Source organism: Pavona decussata, unplaced genomic scaffold, assembly GCF_977016875.1.
Source record: "Pavona decussata unplaced genomic scaffold, jaPavDecu1.1 SCAFFOLD_76, whole genome shotgun sequence".
In the NCBI taxonomy this organism is placed as follows: Eukaryota; Metazoa; Cnidaria; class Anthozoa; order Scleractinia; family Agariciidae; genus Pavona; species Pavona decussata.
The window spans coordinates 1,734,842-1,761,459 of NW_028145494.1; the positions used below are offsets into that span (position 1 = coordinate 1,734,842).

The window sequence follows — 26,618 nt, forward strand, 5'->3', positions numbered from 1 at the left end:
AAAATAAGAAAGTCGCCATCTTGGTTTGCGAGATGTTGGGGAGTGATTAGCATTTCGTTAGTTTTTGTTGTGTTTCATGAAGATTCTTCAAAGAATATCAAGTATAAGAGGTAAGCTGGAGATCTAACGTCATTGTTCTCTTTTTTTGAAGTGTGTACAGGTGATGCAATCGGCTGAAACGTAAAGAATTTTCGTTTCGTTCGCTGTACGTCCGTCGGACAATGGTTTCGGCAGTAGTGTGGTGCTCCAAGGTCCGATCACATGCATTTGCACGCTGAACAAGTTGGGGACTTCGATTGAAATATCCGAAATGGCCTGTTGCTCATCTCTTTAAATTAACAGTATTTAAATAACGGAGTACGCGTTTCAGCCATAGCGGCTTGTTTTCTGTATCGTGGACAAAACTCGTGATGGAAGTCAAGGCCGGACAGTTTTTCATAAGGCCGAACGTTAAGGTAAACGCTCTTCATCTTTTATACCATCTTGTATTTTTACCCGCGGCAGTCGGTTCCTTATAGCTTTGTGCAACAGCTGTGGTTTAAATCGTCATCTACAAAATTATTCCCCCGGCAGTGGTGCTTTGTTTAGGTTCACTCGCAGTGGTAAAAATATAATTCGTAACAGTGTTCGCAAGGAAGTGAGTCTGGGCGCACCCCTTAGTCGGTAAGATATCGCCGAAAGTTCGTTTAGTTTTGTTGTTGGAATTCTCCAGAAATTGAACTGTTAAACGTTTGTGATCAGTCGATCAGTTAACTTAAGGGGTTGTTTCAGTGGGGTTTTGATCACCTCTTGTCGGTGTCAGCATGAAAGTGTTGAATCAATAGAGTCGTATATATGCGTTCTTTTATGTCCGGAATGTACCCACAAAGTAGTTGTATTCTCCGGAGGGAGTGCTTTTGCTATATTTAAGGATATTTTGTCATCAAACCCTTTCCTTTTGCGTTCCATAAACAAATATAATTGCTGTTTATCGGAGAGGTTATTGAGCGTCTCTCTACATTGCACAGTTGTAACACTTAGCAAAACACGAGAGTTTGAAAGCGAGAATTTACATCGATTTGCGCTGATTAATTTCCGGTGGATGAGGACAAAAGCGTTATTTTAAACGATCAAAAGACATTCTAGCGTCCAGTTTAAATCTGGATGCCGTGTGTGAGTATACTTTTTCGATTCTTTGATCTGAACGTGGAAATCCTTTTGGTTTTGCTTCTTGTGTATAATTTCTCCATGTTTATTCAAGAGTTAACGTGCCGCTAGCTAGTAAACTTGCCTAAGATGCCGCTTTCTTCAACTAATATCACAACATTCAGTGGTGGTTTGCAAATTATTTCACAATTTACGAGCGCTTCTCGAGTTTCTGAAAGGAAATATGTTTTTATTCGGTAGCACGTCCTTGTTGTCGGTTTGGGTTTCATCCGAGTTGTCGTAATGATGGTTAAACGAGAATACTGCACGCCTACAAAATAATTATAATAATACAAGTACGTGAGTAAAATGTAGATGATGTCATCTCAAAAAGAGTTTGTGTGGTGTTTGATTGGATAATTATGCTAGAAATCACGTTGTGAAAACTGAGAGCAGAGAATAGGAAGGCTGTCACACTTAAAGTATTTAATTATAGTTAACGTTTTGTGTTGTGTGTTTTAATTTTGACTGTTGTGGAGAAATATACACAGTTTGGAAACTATTATTGGACACAACCAAAATAAGTGATGTTGCTTGCAATCACAACTCATTAGGGAAAGCTTCTTCTAAATTTAGGCTTAGAAATAAAATTTCCTAGCAACACTTTTGCATGAGAAATATTTAGACATGTGTACCTTAGAAATTGGAATTTAATTTTTTTAAATTGCACTCTTAAGTAAACAAGAAGGTAAGATTTCATGTAAAATAAGAATCGCACTTGGTTAGAAGTTTAAATAATCAAACAAGACTGTCAAATTTTAGACCAGTTTGTATCCAGATTTGTGGTGTGACCAGATCTACATGTACATGTATATGTATATTGATTCTTGTTGTATTTTTTTGCACAGATAGGAATTTAATACTTATGGTGACATATCTTACTGTGTGTGTGTTATTTCTCAATCCATGCTTGGGGAGTTTCCATAGTTGTGTTGTTTTGTGGTTTCAAATTAATATCACATACTTTTGGTTTCAAATCAACCTATGTACAATGTGCAAAATTGCATGTACTGTTTTAGTTATTCATACATAATAGATAATGTTTTTATATTAATCTTTAAATCAAAGACATTTTAATATTTACTTTGTCTGATGTCAGACAGTTCATTGTTATTTTGTTTGTAATTCAATTTATCAAACTGTAGGTTGTCTTCTTTATACTGTGTTTCCTGTCAGCAACCATCTTCTGCAATGATTTTTTGAGTGATAACATTTGTTATACCATGTTGATGAATGACTATCATATTTCCCAGGAATTGTGGTTGTCTAAAATGAGTCTTTTATTGTTCAGAGGCATATTTTCTGTAAAAAAAAAAAGAAATATTCCAAGGATTTTAAAAGTGAAATAAAAGTGAAATAGTTTGTTTGTCCCATGAACCTAGTTTAATGGCCTTAGCTCCCACGAGTCTCCTGTAGCTCAGTGGTAGAGCATCCGTACTAGTAATCGGAAGGTCTTAGGTTCGACTCCTGATAGGAGCACTCGGAATTTCTTTTTCGGAGTTTGCCTGTGTCGTTACTGAATAATACATCATTCTCAATATTCTCTTTATTTAGAAGAAAAGTCTTAAAAAATGCCTAGACGTCCTGTGTTTACATACTGTGTTTACATATATCACAATGTTCGAAAAGCAATAATCTCTGTTACTTTTCAGCCTTAGCAGATTTTTACCACTGCATTGATACTTTCAGTCTCCCTATCTACATTCAGTTGGTGTCTCCTTCTGGTTAGCTGAAGCATGTAAATTTGTGTTTATGGCTATCTGTCCAGCTAAATGTAAAAAAAAACCAAGCAAACATTTATACATTTACTTATTTATTTATTTCACCACCAATAAATTACATACTAGGAAGAAAAGATCACCTGCTTATAATTATTAAGTCTTTGTTTAAGCTAAGGGATAAGGTAAAGAATCTCAGTGAAGTAAATAAATTGTTTTGCCTAAGGTCAAAACCACATGGCATGGATTGAAATCCACAGTGTATACTGCTTCCAAAGCTTGGAACTTTCTCTCCGACGAGCTTAGATCAATGACTAATATCAAATCATTTTGACAAGAAGTGCGAAAAATTTCATCTTTCGGATAACTCTTTCACTTAATTACATATGTATATATTATTTTGTTTCTTTCTTTTGCTAGAGGCCTAAACAGCCTCAATCAGATGGGAGGGTAAATAAAGTTTCATTCATTCAAAAGAAAACAAATACAGATCAAATTAAAAAAATTATGTATGTAAAGTAGTTACATGTTTACAAATTACAACACTTGCACAACATTTTGCTGATAAAATTGAAAGAGATTAGTTCTTGCACAAAGTTTCTCTATGGAGTATGGTGGGAACTAACTCCCTCTGTTTTGATGGTGAATCAGGTAACACTCTTTTACTTTCTGCAGGTTGTCTCTTTTCAACGGTTGTTGCTTTTAGGGTTTAATGGACAGCCATCATAGTTTATCTCTTCTTTAGGGTGCTCACTCTCTTTAGTGGATTGTTACTAAGGAGCTTTACAGTAATTGACTTGGGGAACTCACATCTCTCACCACATTATTCAACTTAGCTGTTGCACTCCCAGAATCAAAATCTTTTCACCTGGCATGATTCTAAGATTTGGACTCCAAAAACGTTTGAGATTGACGTCGTCCCTTATGGCACACGGCAGTTTATTCCAGAGTGATGCTGCAGCAGCAGTAAAAGCCCTGTCATCGAGTGTCTGAGTGTCTTCTTCGTTTTTGTGGATGGTGGTACTAACAAAAGTTCAGAATTCAAGAGAAGACCATATATGGAAAAATTCCTAACATTAATGAGATTACAAAAATGTAATCAGGTGCTTGCCATGTATGGCCTTAAAAGTAATATTATTAAAATCTTAAAATCAATTCTAAATTTGACTGGTAGCCAATGTAAAGAGGGAAAAGTAAATAATAAAGCACCTGCCCAGTAGTTTTTGCTACACAGTGTAGTATACATTTGAAACCATTCACACGAGTATGTTGTATATTCCTCAGGATTTAGACGAGTGTACTCCGACCTTTCCTGGACAGAGGGGTCCTGATGCGGCTATGCCCTTAGCTGGCAAGGGTGGACTTTTTAGGAATCCGGAGTATGCAGGCTTATTTGATGAACAAGACCCTGAGAAACTTTTTACTGATCTACGAGAAATTGGACATGGAAGCTTTGGTGCAGTCTACTATGTAAGTACTACATAACAAGTTTATTGATTTCTTTGTTCACTAATAACGGAGGCTTTAGTTAAAGTAAGAAACTACACGTAGGTTGGACTAAGAGAGCCTCTAAGTTATAGACTGACGTTTACTTCAGGGGTATACATACATCTAAGATGTACGAAGACACTGCAAGTCAATTTTCTTTCTCTTTTTGTAAGCAACATTATGAACACAAACTGTTTCAAGGGACATCTGGGAACTACTACAAGTTTATTGATTTCTTTGTTCACTAATAACGGAGGCTTTAGTTAAAGTAAGAAACTACACATAGGTTGGACTAAGAGAGCCTCTAAGTTATAGACTGACGTTGACTTCAGGAAAGGTATACATACATCTAAGATGTACAAAGACACTGCAAGTCAATTTTCTTTCTCTTTTTGTAAGCAACATTATGAACACAAACTGTTTCAAGGGACATCTGGGAACTAGTTTTTAAGAGAACATTAACTAGTACAGTCAACTCCCTTTATTGTGGACACCCTCGGGACCACAAGTAAGTGTCCTTGATAGCGAGAGTCCATAAAAGTGGGAATTTATTTCAGTCAAACGTCTGTTACAGTTTTTTTTTGCTGGGGATTTAGTTACTGTCCTTATTTTTGGGGTGTCTGCAAGCCAAGAGTTGACTGTATAGGGCACATTTATTTGACCACTTGTAATGGGCAGTGCAATTTGAATGTCTGATTAGGGCCATTATGTAGTAACACCTACTGTGTGTTCAGACAGTGCATGTGCCAATTGGACAGCATAAGGTTAGGAGAAACATTGTTTTACCAACAAAAACATGTCATCTTCTGCATTTTCTCTTTAAATTTTATCATGTTTGTTTTATTAGTCACAGAACTTGGTCATCTCCCTGGGTTTTTTTGAATTCAGTTTTTGCAGCACAATTTGAATCATAATCACCTGTCGTATACATACAGTGTACATGTACATGTATAGACCCGTGGGTGTAGCTTTTAAGGAAAAATGAACTTCCCATTAGTACTGTAACTAAGCTGACTCTTTTAGATGTCAATCTTCATAATTTCCCCAATTCTTTGTTTTTTAGTGAAAATTCCAGTGTTGATCACATGGATCTCTCTTTAAGCTGATAAAATTAAATCAGCTCTCAGTTACCTACATTTGTACATAGACTGATAAAATTGATCATTTGTACATGTAGGTTTCATTGTGCAGTTCCAGAAAATATCCATACTCCCCCCACAGGTTTTTTGATTTCCACCCCCTTCCCCCAGGAAATTCCAGTTTAGCTTTATACTTTGCTTCTAAAATTTTGGTTTTTAAGACCCCCCTCCCCCTAGGAATTTCCAATGACTTTCTTGGGGTAAGTATAGATTTTTTTCTGGAACTGCACATTCAGTTCTATCACCATAATGTAGGGGTCACCTCTTCGTAAATGCCATGGGCATGACCCTGACTTTGTATTTTTTTTTCCTTTTAGGCCAGAAATGTCAAAACAAATGAAGTGGTGGCCATCAAGAAGATGTCCTATGGTGGCAAACAGTCCAGTGAGAAATGGCAGGATATTGTAAAAGAAGTCAAATTTCTGAAGCTTTGTAGTCACAGGAATACCATTAGCTACAAAGGATGTCATTTGAAGGAACATACAGCATGGGTAGGAGTGATGCAGATGTGTTTAATAATACATTAAAGAGGCAATAGCACATTTTTTTCAGTTATTGATGGAACATTAAAATAATGGTTCAGTTTTGTTAACAATTATCCCACCAGTGCACAGAAAGTAGTTGTATCAAATTATTGTTTTTTGGCCGCAGATGGCCAGGCTGGATATGGATTGCAACTTGAAAAAGAAGGCCAGTTTTTTCAAGTTCTTCCTGCGTGTCTTGGATAAGTCGCTAAAAAATATGATTATAGTTTATTCTTCCTTAGATAAATCACTTGATACACTTTATTATTCCACTATTATGTCATTTCATCAAATAAGGTGAACAGAACGCACAAAATATAAGACCGTAATACACTGTAGTGTCCTGGTTTGACCGGTTCACAACAGAGAGAATACAGACAAAGAAATTTCACTGGCTTTCTGTGTTGTTTACGTCATTTGCACGCGTTATATACTGATGGACAGATAATACCAGGTGTATTTCAACACTCTTACCAGAAAAGAAAAGCCAAAAATAACAAACTCTTTTTGTAGTGGAATAATAAATCTCTTATTCGATGGTTTTACATATAATATGGGCGGACATTTTGCTCATTGCTTGTATTTTTCCTCGCCCCTTCAGGGCTCTGAAAAATGCTACTCAACTCGCAAAATATCCACGCATATTATATGTAAAACCATCGAATAAGATATATGACTAATTGTATTTAACTCCGCGTGATCTAAGAGCAATTGTACGTGTATAGAAAAAAGGTTTTTGGTGCATCAGACAATACCCACAACGGCCATTTGTCAGAAGGGGCCATCCTTCCTTCAATCATTGTATGCATTCGTTTGATGTGGTCATTACTTGTGCTAACTGTTAAAAGCAAACAAAATATGGGGCATGACTGCACATCAGAAACTATGATGTATTTCCCCTTCTCTTCTGAAACAATGGTGTGGACTTAGTTTGGTTTATTACAAGAAGGTGTTGGAGACAAAGTCAACTGTTTTACATTACAACCCAATGTTGTGATCATGAATCTGATCTAAGGCAAGGTGTTGAGCACACATCTGTAGCAAGACCCAGGTTGGTGCTCCAGCTACCTATAGAAATCAAAACCACAACCTCCTACTCTGCAGATTGTTTGTTTTCTTGCTTTCTGCAGTGTGGGAGGTCATGAGTTCAAATCCTAACCAGACCATCAATGAGCGTCTTGCTATATCTATCTATCATGTTGACTGGGTTTCCTGTCATATGCGCCCCAGACACCCTTCTGTTGCTGTCTATTTAACATCAAACCCTTGAGCTCCTGTTTTGGTGCTCCTGAATAGTGGCAATGTACCTTGAGATATGACAGTTTAGCTGACTGAAATCTTGCTTCCTGTGCTCAACTCCTTGTCTCTCTTCAGATAACAGTCATCTCCTACATACACCTAACATCACATCACAAGAGTGGGAAAATACTTGAATAAAATTAAATGGATTGTTATATTGTGTTGTAAATTACAAGTGTTGTGCCATATTCTAGCAGGTAGCCATCATCAAACTTAGCTTCTTCCTTCTCTATTGTGACATAAGATTCATACATAGGTTAAACTTGATCTTTGTGTTTTTTTATTGTAGCTTGTCATGGAATATTGTGTAGGATCTGCCTCAGATATTTTAGAAGGTAAGTCTTCCAGTTTTGGCTCTTTTAGCAAAATTTAGCGGTGATATGAAATTTAAACTTTCCTGGCACAAAATGAGAACCCTGAACAGTTTTCTTTATTTCTATAGTTCACAAGAAACCTCTTAGAGAAGTTGAAATTGCTGCGATATGTCATGATGCTTTACAGGTAAGCATGGACCCTACCCCCATCGAGATTTAGGATTTCAAAAGTTAGGACCACCTTGTACAGCATGATATACAGTACCACAGAAGATTATTGTTAAAAAGCTTTCATTCGAATGGACACACTTTAGGACTGCAGGGCTCTGCATTTGACTTTAGGAGGAAAAAAACAGTATTAACTCAGCTTTACAATGTATATAAAATTATGTCAAAAGGAATTACCTTATGATTTCTTAGGTTTGACTTATTGCCAGAACATCACAGATTAATACAAATTTTGTTTATACTATATTTACATTGTGGGCTGTCTTTGTTTTATCTAGGGACTAAGATATTTACATAGAAATGGGAGAATTCACAGAGATGTTAAAGGTAAGCTCTTATTATTGCTATGGTTACTTAAAAGGGAAGTATCACGCAAATTTGCTGTCATTTCAAAACCCAAAAATGTTTGTCTGTCAGCAGAAACAAAGAAATAATTGTCAAGTTTGTTGTAAATTATCACCCCAGTGCAATAAAACTGTTGATGAGTGCTGTTGTCCAGAGACAGAATAGGCCGGTAGAGATTGAAACTTGAAAAATGTTAGGCTAACGTTTTTCATAAAGTTCTTGCATTTTTGTTTCCAAAATGCACTAGAACAGATCAGGAGTTGTTCCTTTCAAGAATTGAGTTGATTTCTTTCCTATCGTCATTCTAGAATTATTTGGCAGCTGATTGAAGGTCTTATTTCATCTTTTTTTTTTAACAAAAGATACCAAAGACCCCCTGATACTTCCCCTTTAAGTGAGCAAAGGGCATGTTGTGGGTGATGTCTGTGACTGGGGTCTCTTAGTATTTTGTTCAATTGTTTGGCCGTCAATACTTCCCTTCAAAGTGTACATGTACAGTTGATTACCAGAAGAAGTAAGGCTTTCCCTGGGGAAATCTTGAAAACACATTTAGTATAATAAATAATACTATATTATAATCTTTTCTATGTTGTAGTTTATTTTACTGTAATTTCTTATTTATACCATTTTTCAGTCATACGAGAAATTGAGTAATCTTTAAGGCATAATGAACCTGTTTTCTTTTTTTTTTTTAATTGCAGCTGGAAATGTTCTTTTGACTGAGAATGGAACAGTCAAACTAGGTGAGCCCCGGCCTGACCACTAAACATTCTCTGTTGCAGCTGTATAATTATCTTTGCCTACATTTCCACTTTTAAGCCCATCGATTTTTCCTCAGCTTACACCCTGAAGGTATGAGAATGATTCTGATGGGGATCCTTTTAAATCTTAACACCTGGCCTGGTTTGTTCAAAGAAAAGGCAACTCTTATGCAGGGGGCAAGTTGCTGTCAGCTGGAAAAATGTGTTCCAGCCACTCTTTGAACAACTGGTGCCTGGTAGCAAAAGCACAATTTCTAAACAGTAGGCACTGTTCAGAAAACAGAACACGAACTGTCGTGCGCGCAGATAGAGCGCACGCACGCATAGACTAGTTTGAATTATTGTAAGCATTTTGAGTTTTGAAAGTAAGTTACGCATACTTTGTCGCGTGTGCGACATGTTTTTCGTTGAGATGTTTTTGGGGTTTTTTTTTTTGGTAAAGTTTAGTGCCCACTGCATTACCTTTTTTGAGGGTTTTTTTTAGGCCGATTACCATGCCTTTTTTTGGAAGAGTTTTGCGCAATCGCTTGCGAACAGACACTGTCATCACTGTCATAGGGGATTCCCTCCTCACAGGCCCTAAGCCCCACCTAACACTTCTTGGAATAGTAAAAAAGCATGTGAAGTCCCCCTAAAAATGCCGAAAGGTAACCAGACAGTTCTTGTCTACTGTTGGATCACACTGCCCTATGCTCAACTTACATTTTTTGACACATGACCTCAGGTGCACAGAGCCAATTGGGAACAAAAGTCATTATCAACAGTATTGTACTCTGGTCTGAGAAGTCTTAAGCTAAATTTTGACTGAAGGTACATGTGAAAATACACAAATGCACATTTGTGGTGATAAATTGAATTTCTTTATTTCCTATTCAGCGGATTTTGGTTCAGCTGCCCTCAATGCTCCAGCCAATTCATTTGTGGGAACACCATACTGGTAAGATGAACATGCACCCACAGCTGTTAATCAGAAATGAGGCTACTTTTAAAATTTTTTTTTTTTTTTCCAGTCAGGTAAATTAATGCAATTTAAATTCTAAAAATATCCATTGTAGCCAATGGTAAGCACAGTTTCATTCAAACTTCGATGTTTGATTGATTGATTGACAAACAATTACTTGAGCACCAAACTTATGTATGGCTTTAGTATGGCTGGTCAACCATGATCCTGATGTTTGGTGCTTCAAATTAGGTCATACAGTCAAACCTGTATATAACGGCCCTGTATATAGGGGTCACCCTGTGTGTAACAGTCACTGAACAACTTCTCAAAAATCGTCCCTTATATTAACTGTTAAGTTGACCTGCATATAGCGGTCACCTGTATATAATAGACGCGGTCACCCTTTAGACTTCCTGAATGCACAATTTCATTATCTTCTACCTGTATATAACAGTCACGAAATTGGTTTACGATTAACGAATAATGACAAGCTTTATTCATCAGCTCGTTAAATAATAGCCACCAAGGCAAGGGTCTTACAAAAATACAAATATTAGTACTGAACACAACTACTAATACATGTCATTGCCTGTGTTCGACACATGCTTGCGGCAAATAACATTAAAGTGCTGCAACAATAGTTACTGTAACTGTAACAACACAACCGTACCACACTCTTTTCACTTTCGTCATAGTTCCCTGATTATAACAGTGTATTGTACTTATCAAGTTGACAGCCGCAGTTTTTCACTGAAAGTATACTGCACCTTCCTTAAAGTACATGTACACCACGGACATTTTATGGCCATTTTTGTCGGGTTTTTTTTTCTGTTGAAAATTGTTGTCAATAAATGTAAATTGAGTGATCCACTTAAAAACGTTGTTCATTAGCTTCCAATAGACTTTTACTGCACCTCCCTAAAAGTACACCACGGACATTTTCTGTGCCTTTTTTATCGTGATTATTGCGTTGCTGTTACTCGTTATTGTCAATTAAACGTAAATTTGCTGATTATTTGCACATAAAAATGCTATTTATTGACCTCTAAGGGAGTTTAAAGGAAACCTGTGTACAGCGGTCACCCTGTATATAACGGTCACCCGGCCATTTCCCAAGGGTGACCGTTATATACAGGTTTGACTGTATTTTTCATGATGTTTATTATACAATCGTCATGTAAGTTTGGTTCTATCATAGGATGGCCCCTGAAGTCATCTTGGCCATGGATGAGGGACAGTATGATGGAAAGGTTTGTAAAGGAAAAAACTTTCTGCAACTTTTGTTCCATTTACTTGTACAATATCACGTAATGCACAATGTTCAATTTTCTTCAGCTAACTTGATTCTATTCTCTTTTGTTAGGTGGATGTCTGGTCCTTAGGAATCACTTGCGTTGAACTTGGTAAGATTTCCTTTTGTAGATTCTATGCAACTGTTTTCTCACTGATTTAAGTGCAGTATTCATAATGCCAGTCTTCATTAATTGTCTCCTTTTGCCCTTTCTAGCTGAAAGAAAACCTCCACTTTTTAACATGAATGCAATGAGTGCTCTTTATCACATTGCCCAGAATGATCCTCCCATGCTTTCTGCTCCAGACCACTGGTAAGTTGTTATTAATAAAATGTTTTATTGTGTACATCTTCCATGTCACAGTAGATAAAAAAAACAAACAGTATGTCTAAGAAACATTGACAAATAAAAGAAGATTTTTTGACAATTTTCTGAAGTCTTTCCTTGCTTATTCAGACACTGCTGGTCATTTAAAGAAATTTGCTGCACATTTTTGCCAAAGCCAACCAACCTTTTTTTAAAGTTGTTTTCTGAAAATTTCCAAAGATGATCAGACATTTCCAACCATTTTACAGTGCAACGAACTCAACAGGGGCCACTCAACATTGATCAGCCAATCACAGGTCACGTTTACAACAAAGGAGTCTGGCTTTGGTAGCTTGTAAACCAATCAAAAACGAGAACATTTCTTCAAATTTCAAAGTGTCGGTTTTTTTGTCGACCCCGGTTGAGTTTGTTGCACTGTAGAAATTTTTGCCAAAAAAAATGCTAAGGCATCTGAAGAATCACGAGGAAGATCCAAAGAGCTCATTCCGCCAGTTCAGTTTTATATACCTTGCTATTCAACACCAAGACCAATGCCAGAAAACTGCCTTTAATATGACTGATAGGATACCCTAGGATCTATGATGGCTCTCCAGCTCTTTGAATGACTATGATTCTTGATGGCATTGGAGAAAATATGTTATCAGACACCTGGTTTGAACCGCCTGACCACACACCTGTCTGGTTGGTGGTTAACCTCATAAAATGACCAACTTGTCATCAAAATAATGTTCTCTCTGGTAGAACATTGCCGGGTAAAAGTTTATTGACAAATTTCTCAATCTTAACCTGGTTGCAAATAACTGATGACTTTTGTTGTTGATTCAAGGTCTCCATGTTTTGTGGAGTTTGTGCAGGTATGCTTGAAGAAACAACCAGCAGTCAGACCAACAGCTGAGGATCTACTACAAGTATGTAAACATAACATGATAAACTACACTTAGACTTAAGTAATAAGCATTGCTTTTGTAAACTTGTGGATGCTGCATTGTGCAGTTCCAGAAAATATCCATACCCCCCCCCCCTCCACGGAAGGTTTTTTTATTTTAACCCCCCACCCCCTCGGAATTTCCGTTCCAGAGGGTTTATGGTGACCCCCCCCCCCCACCCCTTCGGAATTTCCGGGTTTTTAAAACCCTTCTCCCCGAACCCCTCAGAAGTTCAAAATCCATTTAGACTAAGAAAATTGACGACGCACACTATTACGATCAATATTTTTTATTATTGAAGCAACTACTCCTAAACTAGTTCAGCTATTTACAACACTTCGCTATTTTACTTGTTTATCCTTTTCCTAATATTATATGCGGAAAAATTGGAAAAAACTCTAAAATGGTCGATTTTTTAAGTCAATAAAACACGGCTTAATTCTTTGTTGTTGCGTAGTTTACGTTTATAACTTTCTCGAGCGCTTAAGAAGTTATCTTTATCACGTTACAACTTTTCTTTTTCACCTAAAAACGACCGACCTTTGCAAATTCCATTTTCGTTATGACCCCCGCAGAAAAACGTTTGCTATTACCGCAAAGAAACCGCTATGTATATAAGTTGCACATTGAATATACGATGCTAGATTTTAATTTATCAAGTAGAATTTTGAAGAACTTTGAAAACCCAGTCGAAAACTGGCTGCGTGCACAAGAATTGAAAGTCGCCTTTGTGAACAGTAGCTGAGTTTCAGTCTTTCAAAAGGTTCTCCTTTCAAAACTTCAAAATTAATTAGTCCGTGGATTCACGTCTCGGCACTGAGATCGTGAATGAAATGAATTCGAGAAAGAAAAGAAGTTTGTGTATTTAATGTTTCATGTCAGGTTTTTATAAAATAAACGTCGCTGTCTCACATCTAACAGAATTCAATCTTGAGTAAAATTTGCATACATCGGGAAAGTTTCGCGTTTGGTGCCACAAGATCAAATTTCAACTCCAATGTTCATCGATATTCACTGGATGGAAATATCTCTGCAGAATCTTTTCCCTTTTTTCCAGAAATCTTTTTTGTGAAAGATTGCATTGGAGAAATTACACGTTTTGTGGCCGCGGTAAAATAATTTTCTGTGGGAAATAAATTCATCGAACACGACAGCGCTGACAGCACGTGCGTTGTACATTTCGTCATGTCAGAAATAGATTTCAACCGCAAACTAGCCTGTGGAACTACAAGAAGGCCATGCTTTGCTTTGTTCAGAAACCTTTAAATCTCTTCATTTGATGCTACAATACGAGTAAAGAGGGCTTTTATTTTTAAATTCAAAACAAGCAGTACTGTAAGTGAACCTCTTGGTAGTGAGTCCAAAGTATGCCCACAAAAACAATAATTCTGGTACCTTTTAGAGACTCTTAAGAACCTCAACTCCTTTCCCCCCTATAAAAAACCCCAAGCCCACAAGGATATCCATACTTCATATTCATGGATTCATAAGCCCTCAGTGGGAGCAAGTGCATTACTCCAGGATGCCTCATTTGTAATTTTTGGTTTAAAGTTCAAACAAGGTTAAGAACCGTGCTTCAGGCATGCCTTTGGAGCCAGGGTTAGTGCACCGAGGTTGTGTTTTGAGCCAAGGCACATCACTCCACATAATCTCTCTCCACTCAATCAGGTGTATAAATGGATAGTGATAAAATGTTTGGAGAGGAGGAGCCAGGGGCAAAAAAAAAAAAAAAAGAAAATGCTGGGGAAAGGGACGGTGAGAAACCTTGAAATCAGTTCACATCCTAAATCTGGGGAAAAAAGGTTAAAATGTTGAGGAAAGAGCTTTCTTTTTTTTTTTTTTTTTTGGGGGGGGGGGGGGGTCCAAGCAGCTCACATCCCAGTCAAGTAGTGACAGTGTGATTAAGGGGTGTCTGTGTGTAATAGGGACAATTGCATTGTGCTCCTTGTTTCTTTATTCTTGAGAAACCAAAAATAACTTAGAAATTGTAGATGTCCAAGAAGGAGCAATGGGTGCATGAGGTGTTAAACTACTTGTATTGTCCCCCGTTTCTAAACTTGTTTGATTGTTTCTCTGTAGCATGCGTTTGTGTCACAACCAAGACCTGAAGGCATCATTCTTGAGTTGATTGAAAGGACAAAACAAGCTGTGAGGGCTCTTGACAATATGAATTACCGCAGAACAAAGAAGATCCTTCTCAGTGACCCCACTGGAGAACTGAGCGAAGAAGGAGACAGCTCTGTGGCTGAAAATGATGACGACGATGACAAGTCAGAAGCCGTAAGTTATCTTTATTGGATGTATCAAAGTTCTGTGCATTAACTGTAATGTTTGCAAGTTATTTGACAAAACATGGATTGTTCTACATACATCTATAGGCACTTACATGTCTCTACAGACAGAGCAATATTTTGTTGTATTTAGATGTATAAAAACATCTGACACTTATATCTTGATTCTTTTACCATCCCAGATTGTCTAGCAACAAATTTCTAATTTAAAATATGAGAAGCTAAGCAAGACATTCTATACAAGTTCAAAATTTCAATGAGCAAAAACTATGTTTGGTGGAAATTTTGGTCTTGAAAGCCATACAAACTTGTTGTCATTGGAAAAGTAGTTCTGTGACGATTTATTTTTTAACTTGAGTAACTGAAAACAAAAATAGACCAGATGCTTGGTGGTTTGTTTTTTGTCTTGGTTGAAACCGACAACAACAAAACAATAAAAAAAAATTCAAGAATTCAAGCCACAAGATCAAAAATTAGATACAGTGTGCGGAACTGTCTCTTAACTGCCAAAGTAAAGCATATTTATTTTGAGCAATTTGCATTTAACTCTCACATGTTCACCTGTGACATGTTCACCTAAAACTTTAAATAAACTTTCTATTACTATTATAGTTTTAATCAAGCCTTTCAATATCCTTGCTTTCCTCTAGTTTTATTATGCACATTTTTGTACAGTTATCTTCTTCCTTGCTGTCACGAGTCCTGCTGCTAATTCTTAATGTCAGCATGCAGAAAAGCAAGAGTATGATCTTTGCTGTGAATTTTGCCTCGGCTGAAAACAAGCAAGTTGGGTCCATGATTTAATGACTAGTTTTTGTTATTATCCTAATTTTGTGTGTCAGCCTATTCAAACACTCTAGGGGAGACTGCATGTCCATTGATATGGCCAGGTGACACATAAAATCTTCTAGCACTCTCTTGCATGCTGATATTAAATGATATTCTTCCCCTTAATATTATAGCTAATACCTGAAACCAGTAGGGAGAAATTGCATGTTGATACCATCAACCTACTAAAGGTCTTGACTCTCTCTGTCTTCTGTCTGTACTTCAGTCTCTATTCCTTGTTCCCGAGTCAGCATGCCATGTAAACTTTGATGGGGTGTTGGATGAGGGAGATGGGCCTTCTGCATCCGAGGACAGCTTGGCATTCTCTGAAGACTCCTTGTCCTCGTCATCATCATTTCTCCAATTCAGATCAGCAAAGGTTCTGACTACTCATCTGTTGCATGTGTGTCCATTGCATGTACATACACATACTTTGTACAAGCATACGGCATCTTTCTTGTCATCATCATTACCATTACTGAGCTTTTTCACAATCGTGTTTATGTCATCATTGTACAACCATACAGCATCTTCACTGTCATTTCATCATTGACATCAACCTTTTCCATCATGTCATCATTATCATCATCACCATTATCACCATCATAGAATGCCAAGCGCATTTAGTTTTCCTTCAGACGCCACAAGTGTTCTTGATGACGTTATTTGTGTCATTCTGTACAACTTTACATTCATCACTTTTTTCTTTCACCCGGAACACACAAACTGAAATAATCTAAAAACCTTTTTATGAAAGTTATATCTCATGTAAACAGCAGTCATTGGGGATCATGAAAGGTGGTCACCCAACCCTCTTAAAATGTGTTAGCAGCCAGCAATTTTGCCGTATACTTCCAACTTGACCCCTTGCTGTTAAATTAAATTGTTTAGAGTACATGTATCTGAACAGGCCTTTCAGCATTGTTGAATCATGTTGAGAAGATGGTTAAAAATCTCAGCTGCACCTCATTTTTTCAAGCCATTTCTCAGTGTTTGGAAATCAGATGAAACACTTTTCCTTGTGTTTGATGTAATATATCAAACATGAGAAAGCGTGTTTCATCAGATAGCCAAACACCGAGAAGTATGTTGAAAAAACGATGTGCCATGTGCCGGCAAGTTCTTTTAGATGACTTCGAAGTGCTTGGATGTCTGATGAAACACACTTTCGAGTGTTTGATATGGCTTCTCAAATGATCAATAATTCTTGGAGAAAATGAAGGCTAAAGTTGGCAAAATTTTGATGGTAATTAGGAACATGTATTCAAACCACGGTCACGGTAGCAATTTTGTTTGTTTTCTCTTGGTGAATTGAATTGTGTTAATGACTTTGAGAAAATTATTCAAAGGCTGATTCGAATAGCCTTCCATTCAGATGTTGTGCAAACACTGAAGCACAAAAGGAAACAAAAAGCCTGGAAAGGCGCGATAGCTAAGGCCAATAACAGAGATTCCCCTGGCTTAAGAGAAAACTAAAAAAAGTACATCATAGACTAGGAAATCTAAAAATAAAACAAATCAAAATCACTAAGACTGTTGCTTAGTAACCTACTTGTGCCTAAATTCCGGCACTGGGACTAGCCTCTCAGCTTGAGGCTTGTTCTAAACCCAGTGTTTGACTGAGAGCTTATTCAAATAGGATTTTGTTAAGTTGATTACGTCAGGAGATAATCGTTTACATTTGTGGTCACTTAGAGAGGTTTACCCATATTCAGTTTGATGGTTTTTGAAAGCTATGAAGGCTACCGTCAGTTGACAAATAGTCGAGATACACTTGGTGAAAAGCATCATTTCAGACATTTCAATTTCATACCTTGTCTGCCCCTCCCTCTCCCTAAAGCGTGGTTTTCACCAGCAACACAAACACAGGCACAAGCATAAGAGTGCTATTTTACCTGGAAAACGGCCCCCACATAAGCATAAGCACAAGGATCAAAATTTTTCCTTTTCTTGTGCTTGCGTCGTGTTTGTTTTCACTTGACATAAAACTTCTGTGCTTGGTGCTTACGCCCACGAATGCGTCACTAGTGAAAACCAGGCTTCATCAATGCTGCGTGAATGTTGGGAATACATTCAAACCTTCTAGCATCAACACTGGAAAGGGGAGGGGTTTCAGACTTGCTGAAAATATTTCTTATGTTTCCAGCAAGGTCATGCTTTACAGGAAAAATGTTAATTTTACCCAGTGCCTCAAACATTTTGTAACTGTTTTTATGTAGTGCTAAACTAACTATTGTAGAACAACAAGTCACCAATTCTTGTTATTTTTCCTTCTTGTAGAGTGCAGAGATTGCCAATGATACCAAGAAAGCAAGTGTGAGTAGCGTGGCGAGCGTGGCAAGCAGTACAGACAGCATGCAAGGAGTGGATCACGACAGTGAAGCAGGCGCTACAGGAAATTCATCAATTGTGGTGCCATCGATTAGTGTAAGTTAAATTTCTAATGTTCATAGACGCAACCAACTTAAAAAAAAAGGTTATGTCCGTTCTTACAAAATTATCTGCTCCTACTGCCGCCGCAGTAATCTTCTACAGGCGTGCTCCTGTTAATTATTTCCCTAAATTGTGGGCTGGGTAAACTAAACTTTTTATTGGGATGTAGAATGGGTAGACAGGCCATGTAAGGAATGCAATGTCCTCCTGTCGGCTTATCTGTAAATAGATAAGTAAATAGACGCTATATAAAATTGAACAAGAAAACTTCTCTGCCATAAAAGGGATTGCTTCTTATATTTTTACCCTGTTTGAACACGAAACGCAAAGCAGGAGAAATATAAAAATGTTGTTACATTGCAAGTTTTCAAAGGGCGCTTTCGATTTGACGGAACTGGCCGGCCAGAGCGTTCAGTTCGTAAACGGAATTACCAATTTGAAGGATAAGTTCTAATTAGAATTTCTTCAAAATAGCGCCTACCATTTTTTCACGATTTTGCAGCACCGTCCCTTCAAAATGACGCATTCGATTTACAGACCGTTCTGGAAAATGGAAAGCACATAAAGATACAGCATTTTAACGCATTCGTTGTCTTTGTTTCTAGCTACCACAGGGCCGCCAAGAGGATGACAGGTTTGCCACCATCCGTCCACAAAAAATGATCGCGGAACAGAGACAAGAGAACGAGATGAGAGATCAACTGGAGATTTACAAGAAACTCAGGCAGAGTCACCAGAAAGAAGTACTGATACTGGAGAGTAGGCTACAGGCAGAGATGAATGAACACAGAAGGACGCTTGACAAGGAGTATGATTCGCAGGTACATGGCTAGGGCTCGATAAAAGTGAAGTCCCATCCGGTCGTTTGGGACAAGTTGATTTTACATTCGAGCAAATACCTTCTGTGACTTACTTGAAGGCTCTCCATTTTTCTCCAGTTTTGGGAGATGCTTGCCCCAAGGAAAAGATGTTAGTTTTTCGAGCCCTAATGACTTGGTAGGATGAGGGCAAACCCTTGTAGGACCTTTACTTGAAAATCACCTGGTGTGGTTTGAACGTCATCCTCTCCTTAAATTTCTAATTGGCTTTGTATTTTACTTTGATACACTTTTCTCGTTACTTATAACTTACAAAACTCTACATTGTTTAGTTCTGTTTCCCTACAGTACCACCGGAATAAAAATTAAAGTAGGCCAACATTTAACAGACCATGAAAAACAAAAACTCACGGGGGAATCAGAATCCAGCAAATTAATGAAGTTCACTGAATGTCATCCACAAAAACACTACTAAAAGTATATCAGATTAAGTCCATCGGGCAAATGTAAGAGAATATCTGAATAGACTGGAAAAACAGTCGTTTTCTCCTCTGGAAATTTACGGCCGGAGACGGGAGTCGCCGAAAGCGCGAGTTTGCGAGGCTAGAAAGTGCCAAAAACGTGTACTCGCACGCGCGTGCCTGACAAGGGCGTGTGAGGCATCTCTTCCTTGTCTCACTTTCCATTCCTCACTCGCTGCAGATTTTTCATTTCAAGGTGTCACTCGTTCGTACAGGTACAATGGATTAACGCAAAAGATACGGACTGTTTTGCAGTCTGAAAATACTCCAGTAATGTGATAAACTTTTATTTCAAGTTATTTCAAGCAATTATCTTTAAGTCAGGAAAGCCTTCTGGAGGTAGTAGGCCGTGAGCTGTGTAGTACGGAAAGCTCCCTCAGGATCGGAAATAGTTAAAATAATGTATCTTTATTTGTAATTGTTATTCTACTTCAGGTTCATCAATTTGAGAGAGAGCTGGACAGATTAAGAGCAAGACAAAAGACCGAAATGGAGCAGAAGTTGAAGCAGATGATGGCTGACGAGAGGCGACTCCTAAAGCACATTAAAGACAAGCACGACAGTGATATGAAAGCGTTTGTATCTGAGCAGAAGGCCGCTTACAAGGCTGCAAAGAACCAGTTTAAGAAGGTTTGTACAGTTAATGTAACTTTGAATCAGAACATCCGCCGACTTCCTGGTTTCAATTTTGGGTGTGGGAGTCGTGTTCAAATCATAAATGGCCTGTCTAGAAAGTTTAGTCAGAGTACTTGTGGTTGCTTTTTGCTAACCATGCCTTTATCATGGTTTTCGTTGTGTGAACCATTTACAGTGAATCTCGGTTAATCACAGGTCTCAGAAATTTGGATTTTATTCCGGTGAAAAACCAGAGATTTTTTGGAGAAAATAGCGTCGTGGTGTTTTTGGAGGAACAAAAATGTCATTTAGAGTGCGTTGGATCTTCTGAAAACCAAGAGAAGTTCAGAAATTCAGCCCAAAAATGTTCTTCCTTCTTATAGTCGTCTGAAGAAGCCAAACAGTTTAACCTACGTCAACTCTTACAAATTTCCTTTTAAAATGGACAAAAATGATGTTGGAAACCAATCGACTTGTTAGTATGTTTCCTATACTTTCTCACTGGGTGCGAATTATTAGAACTAAATTTTTTCTTCTTCATAACCAATCTGATTACACTAATTCTTACTGTTTGTTGTTGGTTCTCGTCCTTTCTCCGAGAGGTTTTTCTTCAAGTACTCCGATTTCCCCTTCTCCTCAAAAACCAACACTTCTAAATTCCAATTCGATCTGGACAGTGTCCCCAGTTAATGCTTTGCGCTAAATACGTTGACGCTTAAAGAAAGTGATTTATTTTGTTTTTATTTATATTATACTATTGTTGCATCACTGTTGTAGGATCAGAGTCACCGTATGTCGTACCAGGGTCGTAAGAACTCGTTCCATGCCAGCCAAGAAGCAGCACTGCAGGAGAAGATCCATGAACACAGCATTGTGCGCAATGCTGAACTCAGAAAGTATCGTCGAGAGCAACTGTTGCAGCGGCAGAACCTGGAGAAAGTACTGCTTACTGAGGTGAGTATGATCAAAGTTTAGAAGGTCAGTCACATGAACTGATTATCGATTGTGAGCACTCTGTCTTTCCATCCAATATATTTGTATTCAGCATCAAATTTCTCCTTGCAATATCAATGCTTATTCAACCCCTGAGGTCATGAGAGTTAAGGATATGATCAGCCAAGGTGAATTTTCGGGATATTTTAGAAAAGAAGAGGGACAAGATGGTAAAGTATGGGGACAAGATAGGAGAATTTGTTCTTTGATATTAGTGGTTGAAGGGTTAAACGTTTCCTTTTCTCCTTTACAGGAGATGAACAAGCTGGAGGCCCAAAAGGAGCTGTCACACCAGATGCTGATCAGGCATCACGAGTGTACACAGGACATGGAGTTCAGACACTTGAATGCAGTGCACAAATTGAGAAGGGACCAGCAACAGAAGCAGCATAATACTGAATGGTCGAGTCAGGAAGAGTATAACAAGAGATTAGAGGGAGAGCTGAATAAGAAGCATATACTTGAACTCAAGATGCAGCCCAAGACACTGAAGGTAATGAAAGTGCAGGGTTCGTACGGGTCATGGAAAACCTGGAAAGCCATGGAATTTTGTAATTTCGTTTCAGGCCTGGAAAGTCATGGATCTTAATTGTGGGTCATAGAAAGTCACTGAAAATCATGTTTATGGAGAAAAATCATTGAGAAAGCATTCTTTTAGGGAACAAAAAAGGACGAAGATGAACAATTTAAAAAAGCGAAAAGGAACCAAGAAACAGATTTTCTCTCAGTAGAAATAAGCACTGCCCAATTTGACGCTGTAAAATGTAAACGCTCTGTCATAGAAAACTTGAAAAGGTCATGGAAAGTCGTGGATTTTTAAAAGCCCAAAAGAGTATGAACCTTGAAGTGCATGGGTTCCACATTGGAAAACGTTCTCAAGTTTATTGGGAAACAAACATGGTCGCGGTAAGCAATGATCATCGACTGCATATCACGTAACTAACTTATTCTTAAAGTTTGCTCGGACACGATATTCACGCAAAAAGGAGACGAAAAGCATTCAAAATGCGAAAGTCACATGTCTCCATCTTTAGTTTGTACGCAAAACACTATCTCAACTTCGTTCACTCGAGTCGGAAAAGTTGAATCTCAGATCGCCCCATAGTGCATTGCAATACCTTTCAATTAGTCGTTTATGTGTGCCAATGGATTGTATCTCAAGTAAAAAATCCAATATGGCGGATGTCTGGACAATTTTGCAATATGTGAATATCCCGGCGATCATAACTAAAGATTTGGAAGGACACTGGACACAAGTCCAGTTCGCAAGAAAATCATTTCCCGCTCTGACTGAGGGCGATTTTGTACGTGGGCGAACTGACCTGTCTGTTGTGTTTCAGGCTCGTGAGATGCACATAAAGAAACAATACAGAAACGCGATCAAGACCCAGACGCTGCAGTACAAAGCCCTGCAGAAACAGATCCTGGAGAAAGCACCGAGAGAAAAACACAAGGAACTTACCAAGCAGATACGCGAGGAGAAAATGAGAAAGATGGCTGATCTCTCGGTTCAGTACGATCAGAGCATTTCTGAAATGCTGCAGAGACAAACGGTGAGGACATCATTTAGGTTAAACTAAGACGGGGTCAAGTTTAAACGATAGGTGACCAGAGTTGACACTGTCGCAATTTATATAACAAACGAAGCTGACTTCTGACTTGTTTGTCCGAAACTTTCAAGTCTTCTCGTGGAATGTTATCAGCCTGTATATAGCAGGTACTTCAGTCAATATACGCCAGGATGGTGGCATTTATCTGTTATTATTAAAAACTAAATCATTGTATAATGCAATCCCAGGGATTTGATTGGTTTAGTGGCCATGGTATGTGAGCCATTATACAATTCCCGAGAAATAGACACTTATTCAACTCGTGCTTGTTGGATATGAGAGAATTAAAGCCAACTCGGCGTTACGCACCTCGTCGGTTATCTATCATCTCATATCCAAAGCGCGCTCGTGGAATAATTGTTAAATGTTGTTATGTACAAGTGTCTTTGTATGGATTTTGCGCATTCTAAGTATGAAATCTTTTTCCTCAGCTGAAACTGGACGAGAACCAACTCAGTGAACAACAGGCGTTACGATCTAAGCTTCAACAGGAGCAGGAAATGCTGATGGCGTACCAGAGTAAACAACACAACCAGCTGCTAGCACAGCACGAGCGAGAGGAGAAGGACCTTCAGGAAAAGGTGTCCGTTAGAAGGGCTCTCTTGGAAGAAAAGGTACGCTGCTTAAAAATAACGTGGATAAATTGTTCGTCGATTTGTGTCAATGTTTCGCGCAAAAATAGGCCATTTTCGAGTTGCTTTGAACCTCATGAAAGCGAGGCTAAGTTTTCATTCATTCCAAAGAAAACTAATTTACATTTGAAAAGCTTTGCACTTAGCCTCGCTTTCATTATGGGGTTCACAGCAATGCGAAAATGGCCTATTGGAAGCAAGTAGAAACTAATCTAAAAGAAGGTGCTATCCTGCTTTGGGTGAAGGCTAGTTTGATTAACGAGGGAAGCAAAATCACTTGCACTGAAAACAGACTGTTTCTGTCTCACTAGGAATTATCGCGGCAAAAGCCCAAGAAACTTCATTTTTCTTGTGCCGTGTTTATGCTTTTGTTGGGTTTATTTCCAGTGAGGAAAAACAAACTGTTTGTTTATCTTATGTTTATGCTTATGCTTATGTCCTTGCTTCTCACACTAGCAGCTTATGCCTACGCTTGGGCTTATGCTTGTATCGCCAGTGAAAATACCTTTTTGTTACGTTAATGGTGACGATGATGGTGGCGATAATGATGATTAGGATGACAATGTAATTTTGATGACGGTAACGTTGACGATGAAAGTGAGGACGATGACGATGACAATAACGGAGATGACGATAAGTGACGAAGGCGATGATGATGATGATGATAATGATGATGATGATGATGATGATGATGATGATGATGATGATGATGATGATGATGATGATGATGATGATAGCGGTGGTGATGACTGTGGCGATGAGGAGGAGGAGGAGGACGGTCAGAAGAAACGGTGACGATGTTTCTCATAACGTCCCTTTCTAGTTCAGTACGACGAGATGTCAGTAGAATGTAACATCACCGCTCAGTAACGCGGTCCATATTGAAGTTTTGTGGTGCTAAAAGAAAACAACAGGAAAAGCAGTTTTGGGTTCGAATTGTAATCAGTTGTGTTTTATTTGAAGATGTTTCAAGAGACCGCCCGCCTTCAGGACTTCAGAACACAGAAGCAGGAGGAACTGGAACTAAAGCATGCTAGAGAGATTGAAAACTTCGACTCCAACTCCGGCGCAGGTGACGGACCAAACACTCTCTCAATGAAGCATCGTTCATCAAGCAGCATCAGTAACTCCAGCACATCCAGCTCAAGAAGCACAGAGAACAACGGAACAGTGGTTCAACAACAACAACAGAGCGCTGATGGGGGATTGCGAGTCAGCGCGGGACCCATGCGAGTATAACAATCGCACGAGCTGGCCGGCTAGCAGATATGGACAATTTTCAATATGAGGTATACAGTACATTACTACTAAATTCAATGATTCGGTTGCTTGCTAGCGGATCTACAAGTCAGTAATGTTATCATTTTTTCAAAGTCTATTTGAGGAATTTCGAAATTATCGAGCGTGGTTAGCCAGCGTCTGGTCCACGGGGCAATCACGTGATTTCTTCTTGCGCGGTATCCGCGCGTGGATTTCGCGCGTGGATTTGCCGCTGGCCGCAAACATTGCGTGATCGTGATTACGTGACGTCACCATGGTTGTGTTGAGCTTCTTCCGTTACGTCTTCTCATGGAGTTTCGTTTCTTAACATCCGCCAAGTGGCAGTAAAGTTTTATTGAAGAGTTGTTTGCCTGTGAATGCTCTGGTGTAGCAGGATGATTGTTGTGTCGTAAAACGGAACTTTACCTTGTGTTGTTATTTGATTCAAGACTTATCGCCATTCTAAACCGGAAGTCCATCGTGCAGAAGTTAGAGTCCTTTACCGGAAGTCCTGGCTTGCAAACGACCTCGTTTTCGTCATACCGGAAGTTTAAATCACGACCAACGCTATTCACTTTGGTAGTGTTATGATGTGGCCGTAAGAAAGAGCTTATTCATGTAATTTCAGCTAATAGATTTGGAGTAAACCTTGTGCAAGTCACTCCTTTTAAATGAAATAATTGCCTTTTCAATAGCTAATACGACTTGCATCAGATGTATGTTGTCTATTTTTGTATAGTAGCCAAAAAAATATTCTCCCTCCCCAAAGTTGAGCTAAATGAATTCTATTTGTTTCTCAAGCTAACAATAGGTTTTACCAGATTTTTATTGTTTAAAATCTGGTTTTCCTATCTTTGCTGTATGGTAACAGCTAACAAGTCAAAACAGAAAGAAGGCTAAATTGGGCTTTTTAGTTGTGTAATCAGTGCCGTTTGGCTGTTGACTACTTTAGCGTCCAAAAATTAAGGGCTGTAGAAGCTTTCTTACAGCGGTCAGCGTGTGATCTCTCACGAAGAAATGAATGGCTAATTGGAAATTGGCAGAGTATGGTACCAAATTATGCTCGTTGCGTGTTTTACCCAATTGTCTTCAATCATTAACCCCCCGGACCCCCTCCCCACATCTCCAACTCTTTATCAAGAAATAGAGAAATCGAAACTTGTGAATTAATTATCCTTTCTGAACGTTGAATAATGTTCCATGCCTCTTTTTAGCAGAAATTAATTTTAAAAGAAACGGAAGCTCGTTTTTAAGTAATTCACGGTCACAGAAATCTTGCAGTATATTTATGTCTATGTAAGGGTATGTCACGTGATTGTAGGGGTGGCGAAAATTAAAAGGCATCATGGTTCCGTTCACACTTGACTGATTCCCTGCAACAGCGCTTGGGCGGGGCACTAGCGTGAGCATTACTTTTTGTCAGTGCTCATCCTATGTATCCGAACTGATCTTAAGGCGCAGCTCAACGAGGCAATTATCGTTTTTTAACTTGTAACGCAACAGTAACGAGCATTGCGAAACGAACTGCAGAAATTATGTCTCGTGAGGCAACTTACTCTCGCTATTGTGAAATATACAGGACTACTTTACTATTCCGAGAAGTCTCTGTTATTTGGCGTTCCCAGAGAAATTACGTTGCAAGTTACAGGAAAAGCAGACTAGTAGTCGTCTTTTTGCGACGTTGCGATGTGACATTTATCGTGCTATTGGTCTCCATATTTGCTCGTCATAAAGTTGCAACCAATAGTTACCCCGTGCCGCAACAGCGCTGCAAGGGAGAGTGTGAAAAAGCCTGTGGCCAGGAGTGAGTCGAATATAAAAATGCTTAAATATGAGTGCTTGTATTTTTACAGAAGAGGTGAAAAAAATTGCGTGGCTCAGCCCCTTTTATTAAGAATCGATATAATTTTGTCCTAGTCTGAACACGTCTACCTTGATTTGTACATAGTTACGGGGTATTTGAATGTTGTTTTTTGATGCGGGTACAACTAAGTATGGTTGGGAGTCGCGTTTCATGAGCAATTCCCTCACGGAACAGTTCATAGTGCTGTTGTCTGCGTGTAAATATTTTAAGCCAATGAATTTGAATTATAAATGTAGGCAATAAAGATTTTATTTCATCTGTTTA

General features: G+C 38.5%; 1 protein-coding gene across 2 annotated transcripts; it reads left to right on the top strand.

The window, feature by feature from the left end:
• On the top strand, positions 1-26,618 carry LOC146476584 (serine/threonine-protein kinase TAO1-like). Of its 2 annotated transcripts, XM_085114467.1 has the most exons (22): positions 1-110; positions 4,188-4,373; positions 5,848-6,021; positions 7,643-7,688; positions 7,796-7,854; positions 8,174-8,222; positions 8,942-8,983; positions 9,878-9,938; positions 11,143-11,194; positions 11,308-11,347; positions 11,452-11,548; positions 12,390-12,471; positions 14,569-14,769; positions 15,835-15,987; positions 17,889-18,035; positions 18,647-18,862; positions 19,816-20,010; positions 20,773-20,949; positions 21,242-21,481; positions 22,329-22,541; positions 23,030-23,212; positions 24,194-26,618. In XM_085114467.1, exons 2-22 carry the CDS (start codon positions 4,242-4,244, stop codon positions 24,467-24,469), a joined length of 2,835 nt encoding a protein of 944 aa, XP_084970593.1. In that variant the 5' UTR covers positions 1-110; positions 4,188-4,241; the 3' UTR covers positions 24,470-26,618. The 2 variants fall into 2 exon arrangements, with proteins under 2 accessions (XP_084970593.1, XP_084970594.1); XM_085114468.1 differs by lacking the exons at positions 1-110; positions 15,835-15,987.